The 13424-nt window shown below is 41.2% G+C and overlaps 1 protein-coding gene across 2 annotated transcripts in view; it reads right to left on the bottom strand.

Annotated features, from left to right (window-relative positions):
* LOC147427557 (uncharacterized) overlaps positions 1-7090 on the bottom strand; it is a 76850-nt gene extending 69760 nt beyond the window's left edge. Inside the window, exons 1-3 of one of the 2 annotated variants that reach the window (XM_086496346.1) lie at positions 6869-7089; positions 6364-6641; positions 5269-6165 (exon numbers count right to left, since the gene is read on the bottom strand). In XM_086496346.1, the coding sequence (XP_086352472.1) occupies positions 5964-6165; positions 6364-6641; positions 6869-6997 (609 nt within the window). In that variant the 5' untranslated portion in view covers positions 6998-7089 and the 3' untranslated portion in view covers positions 5269-5963. Of the gene's footprint in view, positions 1-5268; positions 6166-6363; positions 6642-6868 lie in introns of those variants that run through there. The other variant, XM_086496347.1, reaches the window with a different exon arrangement.
* Positions 7091-13424: the final 6334 nt, after the last annotated feature.

The raw sequence follows: 13424 nt of genomic DNA, 5'->3' as shown, positions 1-13424 counted from the left end.
GATATTAGAGCTTCGAGGAGCTGGATTCTTGGGAGCATGTAATGATGATAATCATAAACAAGGAGCTTATTGAAGGGCGTTTCTTTGAGACAAATATGTATGATTTTTGAATGGGGCCGTAGAACTAGTGCACTCAACATGTAGAAAATTTAAATACAGAGCTCATCAATTTCTTGCAGCACTGTGATAAATCCACATATATGAAAGGTTGTGGAGATTGAATCCTACGTATCTATGCTCCTACGTACGTGCTCAGCCTATCCTCTCCAACCCATAGTTCGGGGGGGGGGGGGGGGGTTGCTGCAAATGGTATTAGAAGGCCCGTGACACTATTTTTGGCATGCCCCATACTTGCACGCCGATTTTCTTTGTAGTCCATCGTCAGTCATGTCAGCCCTGTTTTGTTTTTGACACCGACATGCTATGGGTCATGGCAATTGAATAGACATTTAGGTGTATGAAACAAAATCCATTTCCATGCCCGACTATTAATCGCTTAGTAATACTTAAGCCTTGATTCCCACACACTTCAACTTCAACAACAATTTGATATCCATTTCTAAATATTTTGCGTCAATTGTATTCTCAAGATTTGAATTCAGTATTATTTTCAACTTCAAAAAAAGTCATAGAAAAATTATATTGAACATGGCATTGAAAGTTGACAAATTCAACGGATCTGACTTTTACATTTGGCAAATAAAGGTGAAGGGTTATCTGATGCATAAAAATATTTGGAATGCTATAAAGCCGCTATCAACAAACAAAGTAGGTACATAAATTGCTATCACTAGAGCCTTATTTTCCGAGGAACAACGGAAGGACAAGCAAGCATTGGATATTATTCTAACTTCTCTGGAAGATAATTCTGTTCATTACTTGGTTTATATTCCATTTGCCAGTGCTACCTTGATAGAGCTAGAGACCCTTTTTAGTGCTAAATCCAAATATTCCTTGGTGATTCTCAAAATGGAATTATATTCTCTTGTTATGCATTTTGATGAAAACATAGCTACATTAGCCACCAATAGATTAAAGAGCTAAAAAATGCAACTAGTGTATGTTGAAGCCACAATGCTAGATCAAGATCTCATAGCTATTTTTTTAAATATCTTGCGAGATGAATTTCATCAAATTGTCACTGTTTTAAAAGAAAAAGATCCATTTCCCTCTTTGGATTGTATCATTAATTTCTTGCAGATGAAGAAAAAAGAGTCTCCCGCTCCAGTTTTTCCATTATTTCTAGTGCATATGCAATTAGTAATTGTGCTTCTACCTCAACTTCAACAAGACCATCCACCGATATCAGATCTTGTGCCATTTGTGGGTGCAACGGTCATTAGACAAAGGACTGTTTTAGAAAAAATCTTTATAGGCACAACGGTAAGATGAATCATGTCTCTTATAGTAGGTGCTTCAACAAGAGTAAAAATCAAATTGATATGGTTGATGGTGATACAGAATCTCACGTACTTTCAATTAACAGTAATGTTCTTTAGGTCAAGTCTTTTTATGTTATTCACAGTCAAATAAATTGTACGGGTTATAAAGACTACCAAATACAAAGCGGTAAGACCTCCCAAAAACATTTGTTTGGTTCAAGTCCTTGTTGGAATCCACTTCTCATGAAGTTATTGGGTAAACCTAAACCCGAGGTTTGGAAGTAAACCAAAAACTCATATGTTGGTAGTACTTTTACCTATATCCTATACTATTGAGGGGGGTTCTTGTGACAGCACCAGGTTATCGGTGTACCAAGACCCTTGGTTGTGAGCACACCTTAAACTCATGATTTATGAGTATGCCACAAATTCACGGTTAAGGGTAAACCTCAAACATTATGTCATGAGAGTGGTGAGTCTAATTTGGGCTTGAGAGGGGGATAAAGTGTTGGTTTTTCAAGCCCTATGTGGTCTAAACTCGTGGGAATATGTCCTATGGCATGTAGGCACAATTAGCTTTTAGGTGGAGTTTGCATGGCAAGTTCTCACCTGGAGGATGACACCTTGGAATCATGTCGAAGGAAGGGAGAAACAAAGAAGGGGTGTAAGATTGGCATTTTAATGCATTTAAGTATTCTGGTTATCTTATGATTATGCCAAAATTTCATAGTAGATATGCAAGCCCAAGTGCATGGATTTAATGCTTACGAAGAAAGGTTTATATGGAAAAAGCCTCCTGAACCATGCAAGGTAAGTTAGGTAGTTTAAAGCCATGTGGCCATTGATAGAGAGGAGAATGAGTGACTAATTCTACTGCGTGAGGGAGGCCAAAAAGTTCTAGTCCTTAAAATTTATGTGAAAATCGTTCGCATCTCATGCAAATAGGTAGATCTTACACCAATTGGGATATTTTTAAGTTCTTGTGCTTTGTATTTGGAGCACTACAAAAAGAAAAGAAAGGGGAGAAGAAGGGATAAGGAAAAGAAGAGGAGGATATATGCTTCTATAAAATTCTCTATCTCAACAAAGGGAAAGAGGAAAAGAAGGGGGAAGGCTTTTTTAAAGGTTCTCACTCTCTTAACAAAAGAGAAGAAGGCAAAAATAAGGAGAAGGCTAATCACACGGGTTCTTGCTCTAGATCTCTCAGTGCAAGAAAAGAGGGAAAGAAGAAGAAGAGGCTTCGAGATTTTTGGACTAGTTTTGGGTTATTCAATCAAGTCTTACATCAATAGTAATGTGTATATTGGAAATGCATACTCAAGGTTATCAAAATTGTTAAGTGGAAGCGTTCATGGATTGTAGGCTCATACTCTTTCATGTTTCTCAAAATTTCTTGTAAATCAGTCAAAAGTTCTTATTATCTAGCGAATGGCGTTAAATTACACAAATCCACATTGCTTCCTATTTGTTACTAATCCTCTCTCAACTCTCTTAAAATCAGAAGCTAAATGCTTTTCTAATCAACTCTGGATAACCAAGCACTCTGACAATGCACAGACATATAAACATATGTGTGTGTGTGTGTGTGTGTGTGTGTGTGTGTGCGTGGCCAAGTGGGCGGGGGGGGATGCAATGGGCATAGGTTAATCATGACTTGATGGTGGAGGAGAGATTGAAGAACATGCTATTTGCTGTGTGTGGGGGGGGGGGGGGGGGGGGGGGGGGGGACTATATTGAGATCTTGTATATCACATGAGTTCAAGAGGTATTTATTAAATTCCCTATTCTACATTTGTTGAGGTATAGAGAGACACTTTATGTACCACTTTTTTCAATAAAAAGACCCTTGGTGTACCAAAACAAAATTCAATTTAAAACACTCTTTAGTAGGTATACTTTTTGTAAGCTCATAAGAGAAATTAACCCTTTATGTTGAAGTCGTGTGCTAATCTAAATATTTTTCAGTGAAACCCCCCAGGCTATTTGTCTATAGCATTTGATGACAATGGGTACATGCTTGCCAATTTATGTATCACTTCTTTGAGTTTCAAGCTATCAAGATAACTGATCAAAGAGATGCAACCTATATTTATGCTAGACCTTGAAGAAGTAAGGAAGCTCTCTCTCTCTCTCTCTCTCTCTCTCTCTCTCTCTCACATATGCACACACATATACACACAAAGTTATGTACATAGAGAGGCGAATACGCTTTATGTTCAATTGATTAAAGTTGGTTGATTTAAGTTAAACATAAAATATGAAAGTAATTTCTCATTGCTTTGTACCCATTGATATTTGTAAGTTTACCACTGTCAAATGACATTTATCATGTAATGGTTTATTATGTTGCTAATTTTTATTTTTACAAATAGTGAGTTCATGTTGTGTAGATTGGAACTATGGGAACTTAGAGAAAGGTGCCAAATAATATCTTTTGGAATTTTATATATACATAGTGTTGTTATTTTTTTCAATAATCCAATATGATTTCATTGTAAATATCTAATGCGAACCCACCCTATAAAGGATCATATAGTAATTGATAGCCACCACTCATTGACTAAAGTGTAAACAGGGGCCTTAAGTACCTGGCACCTAAAATAGGTTGATAATAAACTTAAATACTCAACTCCAAGAGAGGTCCAATGGAGTTTGGGGTCTACAATGTTAGGCCATACTTGTGCAAGATTCTCCTCACTCAATTCTTATGCTAAGCTGTGTGTGTAAAAATTCTATTTAAATCGCCTTCTCTTACAAGCTATCAATATCAAGTCTATTCCATGTGCGTGGGTGTGTATGGTGTCCTTGTCTATTTGTGTGTACTTGGGTTTAGGAGAGATAGTGAGAGGTTGATTAATATGTGTGTGTGAGAGAAAAATTGAATAGCTTAGGAATATGTTGTCCTGATTGCTCAATAGAGACATGAAGAGGTTTTTTTGTACTCAACACCGACAATGTGCAAGAAAATGCTATTATATATACAACAAGCAATGGCTATGTTTATACCAAAATGAAATTATAAAAGAGAATAGTGACAAAAAACTATTATATTGTAATATTATATTATATAAAAGCTAGAGATAATTTAACTAGCTTCATCCAATTCAGTAAAATATATAAGCAAAGAAAGAAATAGCATCTCAATATAAGGGACAATGAGAGTGACTGATGATATAAATATCATGTTATATATTTACTATTTTATTTTCTAAGGCATTTTTAGTTTTCCATTGTAACACTTTCAAAGGAAAAGATAGAACGATCATGAACTACAGCTTATTGAAAACATCTCATAGATTGCTTTAGGGTGCAATCTAGTGCTTTAGGGTGTGCACAATAGCTTGTCGATGCTACCATCCAATTTTTATTTTCCCACGAATAATCCTTTTAGCTACATCCAATTTTTATACAAAAGACTACAACTTTGTTATAAGGGATGCCAAAATTGAAAACTTGTGGTATTGATGGTGCAAAAATTCCAACAAGAAAACTTAATTTGTTAGATCCCATAGAAACACCCATCAGGCATTATTATTTTCCTCCTAAGGTTCTAAAGCGAGTTTTCTTACATTTGCTACAAACCAATATTAATTTGGAACTAAAGCGGCTCATCTAATTACTCATCTAATTTGTAAATTTCTAATTAGTTCAACTACCCTCCATTTTTATATAATGGACATTCACAAAATCATTGAATATCTTTTAATCATTCGACCTCAAGATCTACCAAGGCATTTAGAAAAGTAATAACACTTTTGATGTTTTATCAACTATACATTTGACACTTAGCTCAAAGGAAATAATCTGGGTCTCATACCAATTGTTGGGTTTAGGGTTAGGTTTGTAAATATATACACACTCACACAAGAAGAAGAATAGGAAGCTCTCAACACACAAACCAAAATATGTATTATAATAAGTGTGCCAAATACAAGACCCCAATAGAAAAACGACTATGTATATATACATGAAAAAGGGAAAAAGTGCCCCAACGGTCCTAAGTGAGTTCACATGCATCATTACCAAATAAAATAGAGAGCAACAGGATGTAGATGGTTTAGGTGGAACTGAAAACTAATATTGTGCCAGCATGAGTATGTAGATGGATAACTACTGGATGAAGGTTTCAATGTTGGGTGGATGTGTCATAGAATTTTTGGGGTACCCTATCACAACCTTTAATGATTGAGGAAAAACAGTGAAAAAGTTTGAAATCGTTTGTAGCGTGCGGCAAGAACTTATGTTGAGGGTTCCTAAGGACTTCAAGTAAACGAAGCTATTAGGTAACTCTTTCAACTCAACACATGATGAGAGATCAAGTTCTTCGAGGGAAACCAAGCTGCCAATGGTTTGGGGTAGACTCTCTAGACTTTCCCAATGAGATAATATGAGTCTTTGCAGAGATTTCAAATTTTCGAGTTGTGCTGGTAACTGCTTTAAGCTAGAGCACCGAGACATATCTAAGCTTTGCAAAGATGATAGGCGCAAGAGGGTAGTCTTTCATATGCCTCCAATTCCATAGATGCCCACCACACGGATTCCTGGTTGCTCTTGGAAGTCCATCATTTTTTTACTACTCCTCTAAGGGCCCACAAAGTTCCCCGTACCTTGTACCGGTTGGGAATACTTAGGGCTTAGGTGGATTAGCCGAATCTTCATCAATGTATCTAACCTTGTATGAATGACCTTCAATTGGTTTTCTACATGTTTCAAGGTTCCTACATTGCATGGTGCAGTTGCAACATCGCCTATACATGACCACAATCGAAAGATGCATTGCTTTCTGTTACAAGCACATCTTTGTTTCATTAGGGCTTCCCAATCTTGGAAAAATAAAAATCCTTTCCAAACATCTTAAATGCATAAGTGAACGGTGAGTTTAGGAAATGGAAAGACACATGAAGTTGGAAAGTAAAACGACTTTTTGAGTCCATATAAAGCATTTTGAGTCCATGTAATGTAAAATGTAGAGAAAGGGTACCTCTTGTCCTCATCCTTCTTCAAGATGCAGGCCTGCTGTAAGAGGACGAAGATGTCTCTCTCGAAGGTCTCCATTTCCTCTTCTTTAAGCATGTGAAGGTTCTCGGAGAGAAACTCAGCATGCTGTCTTATCTTGTCCCGCTTCTGCTTGATGTCCTGCGAGATGGCGATGGCACTTATTATGAGGGCGACCACTCCGATCAAAGGTACATTGCCCGAAACCTTGGCCACGTCTTGCAGCACACGATTCACGGTGGCGGGATCGATGGAATCAAGCGCCTGGGTAAATTACAATACAAGAAGTTTTCAACATTAAATTGATGGGGATAGCAGCTGCATGAGCTTCTGCGGGCGATCAGGCCGTGCTGTGCTGCTGCACCTAGCTAGTGGGGCCGGCCGGCAGGGGATTGAACAACCCTCCCGGCCTCTCCCGCCGCCTCCCGCATGAGCAACTTGCAGTGAAGAGTGGAATTAGAAGGAATGAAATTAAAAGTGGAAGCTGCTACCTTGCCGAAGGAAAGGATGCACTTTAGGAGTGTAGGAGCACCCCAGATGTTGGAGATGACCATTGCATAATCGCCTTCAGCAGAACTGACCATGTCGGAAACACTTCGTTTAGCAGGCGCTGCTGCCATTAGTAATTAGTCTCTTATCTTATTATTATTAAGGGCACAGGGAGAGGCAGAGAGAGATAGAGAGAGAGGAGAGGGGGGCGCCTGTTATAATACTGTGAAGAATGGCAGCTTGTCGAGGCGCGCTGATGCTTCCTCTCCTCTCAATTAACGCATCTGATGATATCCGGCTCCTGCAGGACAGGGCCCTCATTAGTACCAAAAGAGTCGATTGCACTTGATACTTCAGCACAGGGAGAGGGAGAGAGAGATAGAGAGAGAGGAGCATCTGATGATATCCGGCTCCTGCAGGACAGGGCCCTCATTAGTACCAGAAGAGTCGATTGCACTTGATACTTCAGCACCAATCATGAGGAGTCCCTGAAGCCCATACAACAATATATTTACCTTGGGAATTCTGCAAGCATCGTAGCAGCACGAATGAGTGAAGCAAACTGTAGAATGAAAACCTTGCAACGAGAACCGTCTTTCTAAATACAATTAATTTGTCTCTATATTGTAACTACAATATTATTTTGTCCCTCCAACACTGGAGACAATAAAAGTGGCGGGAGAAGGGCACGTTTCCTATGGCATTATTGCCATTGTGGAGAGAGGTGCCTATTTGCCATACATGCACGTATGGTTTTTCTCTTTTTTTTATGGGCACAAGCATACATGGGCACAAAATATGTACATCTTCTAAAACTACAGTCTTTAAATTCTTTGCCCGGATACTTCGGCTAACTCCAAATTCCATTTGTGTGCTTGTGCTGAGGCCATTGATGTTTTGGGAGCATCTTTGGGAGGGATTTTTTTGAAGCCGCAAGAAAAAGCTATAAGACAACACAAAAGGGTTTTTACCTTGATTGTCTAGTATTGTTTATGAGAATGCTGCAAGAAGACCTATGCCACTTGGCACCACCTCATTGGAGCGAGTTAATTATTGAAAAATAGAGGGGGCAAAAGAAGGCAAAAGGTTGTGAGGTAATTCTGAGAAATTGACACGACGTCCGCTACTTGTGGAGAGAGAGAGAGAGAGAGAGAGAGAGAGAGAATCAACAATGGTTGAATGAACTGGTACGCAGTGTTTTGCTACAGCAGCAAGCCCATGAAAGGTTAGGAACTAAACAACAAGCAAGAAAGGGAGAGAAGAAGAAACTAGAAAAAAAGGCAAAGAGTGAAAGCGCAGAGAAGCAGCAAGAGAACAAAGCCCATTGAAAGCAGAAGGGGGTGAGCATAGAACAAGCGAAAGAGAAGGAGGAGGCTACAACCAAATCGTAAGAGAAGAAAAGGGCACCCGTGATGGAGCTAAACATGAAGGTATAACTCACAAGAGTGAAGGCATAACTCACAAGGAGAAACACAGTTGCATGAACACGTCCAATGCCTCCCACTCGAATGCACTATAAGAGGTTGTGTGCTCTTGTGACGCTGTTAGCGACGGAAATACACTGGGTTTTTATAACCCCCGGCGTCGCTAAAACCGTCGCTAATAGCGTCGCTACAAGAGCGTCGATATTTGCGTTGCTATAATCGTCGCTATGACCATCGCTATAAGCGTCGCTATATAGAGACGCTCATAGCGACTGTCATAGCGACGGTTATAGCGACGTTTACACAGAAGTCTATAGCGACGCTACAGAGCCATAAATAGCAACGTTTATAGCGACACCCGAGTGATTTTTTTTTGGGTGACAGGGCATTGAATGCCCTACCACCCATCAACCATATTGTACTTGATTCACTTTTTAAAAAAAGTGCAAGGGTAGATAATAGACCCAAAATAGTCACCCACAAGACGCATTGTTTGCAAAATTGACAATTGTACACATCATAGGCAAAATGAATTGATTGGCAAATGTAATAATGACAATTGTACAACATCATAGGCATAAAGAATTGATTGGCAAAATGAACTGCGGTGACAAATGTAATAATATACATGGTTCAAAAAGACGTATAAAATCCGTCTCATGATACATAAGCTATGAGAAACCCTAAACTAATGCTATCTAGCTACGGCTAAACTGACGTCGTCTAGTCAGATGTCTCATCGCGTCCAAGCGGCGTATCTGTCGGATTCTGCAAAAAAAGACAATAAGACAGCTTTCAGTAAGTATAAACATATAACGACATTTATAAAACAATACAAAAAATAGAAAAGAGTAAACCCTAATACTAACCATGCCGCCGCGAGAACTGAGAATGTCCATCAGGGCGTTTAAGCCCTTCCTGCCTGCGTACTCTCTCTCGTACGGTGTGGGATCACGTCCTGTCATCGACCACTGTCAAAACATACAAAGAATTCATTATGTTAGAATTAAAAAACTCATAAACCCTAAACTATCGAACATAAAGAGCAATGCGAAAACACTTACAAAATTGGCCTCAAATGATGCCCATCCACCGCTCCCCAAGTGGTGCGAGCTCCCTGCCTCTACTCGCGCTCTGGCTGCATCCTTTTGTTGCTTCCACTTGTCGGGATTCTCGCGCGCTGCTTTCTTCGCATTCTTCCAATCTTCTTAGGCCAGCCAATCTGGCCTGTTCCACCCATGCTTGATTGCTTTTTGCAGTTCGGAACGCTTATGTTTGCAGTATTCGCGCATTCGAATCTTCATCAGGTCTTCATTGAAGCGCTGATCCCGTGTTGGAACGAGAAACTCATCATGAAGTATGTTGATGACTCTGTTTTTTAAATCACATGGTACTTCACTCCATTTGTTTAGTATGTAGTGTCTAAACAGCTGAGAGCAAAGACCACGCATGCGCGAGATCACCTTCTTGCCGTCATCATCCATGATGATGCCGCCGCTGAAGTCGACGGAGTAAGGCAAGCCCTCTGGCCTGTGACGCGTGAACCTGGGTGTCCCGGCAGGGGTCTCTAGCGGCGTGTCGATGGGGGTACGGACGTCAGGTGTCTCCACCGGCGTCTGGGCCTCGAAGCGAGGAATGTCGAGTGGGGTGGCTCCTGGCGGAGTAGGTAGAGGTGTGTAGCTGCTAGGAACAGTCAGCCGTGCAAAACCTAGCGTAGATGGCGATGCTGTGGCTGGTGTGGGGGCGGGCAAAGAATGGGAGGGTAAAGAGCCTCGTCGAACACGAGGCGGTATGGAGGCATCGGTGGCGGAATCTCCACAACAACCGCCACCGCCACCACTAGAGCGCCGGTGTCTAGACGAGTGTGAAGCTCGTCTCGTCACCGCCGAAGCTTCGGAGCGCGCCGAATGCTCCGAAAGAGAGGGAGATGCGGATGGAGTAGGAACACGCGATGATGCGCCAGAGCGATGACGCTCCACGTACCACTGTCTCTTCTGCGGTGACAAAGAAGAAAGAAACTCCTCATCATCCATACCTGCATTAAACACACGAATATTTAAACTTAATATTGAATGAATAGAGTAGACAATGACGCAAAGACCATTAAATACAATGACGTAATGACGCATATAAATACAATGACACAATGAATTGAGTGATAGAAGAGGCAAGTCGAAAACTCAAAATTTTCAATCAAAAGATGTGAGCGCGAGTAGAAAAGAGCGTTATACACCATGGAAGGTACTTAGAGAGCCAGAGCTTTTACAACACGGAGCAAAATTGTGCTAATACAATATTTGTGGCTTTAAGAGATCTCTCTCTCATCCTCGCATAACTCAGCATAACTTCCTATATCTATATAGAGCTCTCCGTTTAAACACATATCCTCTGTTTCATTTTGTAGCTCCTCTGCATGCACCCCATATAGAGTAGTAGCATCTTGATGCTCGTCTGGCACCACCGCAGCGGCTTCTGATTGAGCATCTTCTCTGATCTCCTCCATTGATGCCGTTGTGATTGGCACATGGTAGCCTTCATACGTCCTTGCACTACGAGGGGCTACCTCTATGACGTACCACCAGTTTGATGTAGACTTTGTAGGATGAAATATTACCTGCCAGAGCCACATAACTTACATGAGAGCTTTTAAGCACATAACTTGTAAAAGGGAGATGTTAACTATTTACATACTTACTTGTTCACAATGCTCGGCTAGTACGAAAGTGTCTCTTAGATAAGTCCATTTCTTAGTAGAATCCACCTCAAGAAAAACAGACTCTCCTCTACGCACAGTAGCGTTGCGACCCTCCATGATTATCTTGAACCATTGCACGTCGAACAAGTCGACAAAAAATCCTCTGTAATCGATCCTCAAAATCTCTTGCAGCGTACCGAAGTAAGTGAGTTCCGCCACCACAGGATCTGCATCAGAGGAACGTCGTCGACTAGACTGTTCAAATTTTGCCATGATTCCACAATCTTGAGTAAAACGCTTTTTGTCGATTCGTTCCACCCTAAAATGTCGACCTTTACACCATGCTGTTGTGTATGACTTATACTACAACGAACAAAGATTATGAGTGGCCGTTCAAACGTTTAGAAATAAAGTCACTAGCTAGTCGTACATTGCAAACTTACCTTGGTCGAGCAACCCCGAGAGTACTCCCACTCTTCCTCAATCACTTCGTCACCGCATTGTTGTGCGCTTTTCAATTGGTTGTGCAACCATCTTAAGCTCATGAAGGTTGGTAGGCTCTCCAGAACCGTCGGATAGTGCATCGGTGGTCGTCTTTCCCGTCTCCACTCGATTTGTGCCCTTTGTCGCTCTTGCTTTGCATCCTCATATTGTGAAATCCACTTTTGCATCACTGGATTGTGAAGCATGCAAAATCGGTTGATTTTAGCCTCTAGATCTTCCGTCGTCTTCTTCTCAACACCGAGATTGCACATGACAATCCCAGATATGCGCTCATCATCTATGGTTCGCCATAGCGTGTCCCGGGCTTTATCAAATCCGTCTAGCCACTCTCCAATGTACACTAGGGACTCTGATACCAACCAACCTTCTGCCATGCTACCCTCCGGATGTGCCTTTTGACGCACATATCCCTTAAGCGTTTTCATGAAACGTTCTAAGAAGAACATCCATCTGGAATGAACTGTGCCAGCTATTTCCACCTCATCAACTATGTGAACAAGAAGATGCACCTGAATGGTTAGCATGGTAGTAGGAAAATGTTTCTCAAACATGCACACAAGCTCCGCAGCATTTAGTTTGGCGAATGGTATGGAGTCTATGTTGATCTCCTTTTGTGAGATCCATTGCACCAGCTTTGCAAGTTTGTAGATTCTGTTACGGATGTCGAGAGACAAACATCCCTCAATGGCAACCGGTAAAATAAACTGTAAAGTATGTGCAGCAATGATATTAAAGTCCACATTTTATGCAATGATATTAAAGTCCACTATGAACGTACCTGACACATTTTATGCCAATCGTGTGACTTCAAACCGGTAAGCTTTCCTTCTTTAGTAAAACATGTTCGGAGCGAGTGCATTACGTCAGTGGGGGTCCGCAAAGATCGAATGGTCTCTTTTACTTTGCGTTCTTGGGCTCCTGTGAAAATCCATGGTGCTTTAGGGAGTTTTATCGATCCATCAGACACTGTTTGCGGCCAATATTGCTCCATACGATCCACATTTCTAAGGTCAACTCTGGCTCCCAAAGTATCTTTCTTGCCGGTCAGATGGTCCCATAGTAGATTACCCACATTCTTGAATATGTGCATTGGATCGAGCAAGTGATTGATCATGAGTCGGGGCCAGTATGGTAACTCGTACCATAGAGATAGTCTCTTCATCCCTGGAGGCAATCCGTCATCGCACATCTCCTTCTGCTCTAACCATGCTTGTGCAGACATCCTTGGTGGATCTCTTCCCAAAAAGCCGTCGCGTAACACATGATTCTCTGAAAGATACGCCTGATGACCTTCGTAGATTTGCTTCTTCAGTGAGGGCGCCCTACGTGCATTCAGTCTAGGTCCACATGTGACACATGCTCTGTATCCGCTTGTTTGAAGCCCCGCATGTATACACATGATAATAGATGAACTATGGGAAAAAACAAGATTTACAGTGTCTGAGTGAGGAGTGTCAATAGATCACCTGAGCATTCTGTTAGCCCGGGATAGTCATGCATGGTCCACATTAGAATGCCTCTGATCAAAGCATTCCGTCATCCTGTGTGTCGGCTCATATCCACCACCTCTATGCCAATCCACAATTGTTGTAGCTCTTCCAATAGTGGACGAAGATACACATCCATATTCCCCACTTTATATCGCCCTGGCACAATCAAGCTTAGCCATAGGTGTCCCTTCTTCGTAGTCAACCACGGGGGAATGTTGTAGTTGAAGATGACAACGGGCCATACACTGTAAGATGTTCATCTTTGACCAAATGGATTTACGCCATCCATAGCCAGGCCTAAGCGCAAATTTCGAGCTTCCCTGGCAAAATCAGACCATGTTCCATCTATATGTTTCCAGGCTGCGCAATCTGCAAGAATTCGTAGCACACCATCCGAAGATTTATTCTCCAAATGCCACGATGCTAGGGCGGCCATGGACTTACA

The sequence above is a fragment of the Adiantum capillus-veneris genome, chromosome 23 (assembly GCF_014529385.1).
Source record: "Adiantum capillus-veneris isolate H3 chromosome 23, ASM1452938v2, whole genome shotgun sequence".
Lineage (NCBI taxonomy): Eukaryota > Viridiplantae > Streptophyta > Polypodiopsida > Polypodiales > Pteridaceae > Adiantum > Adiantum capillus-veneris.
Note: the sequence above shows the minus strand (reverse complement) of the source record. Positions and strands in the feature narration are given on the sequence as shown.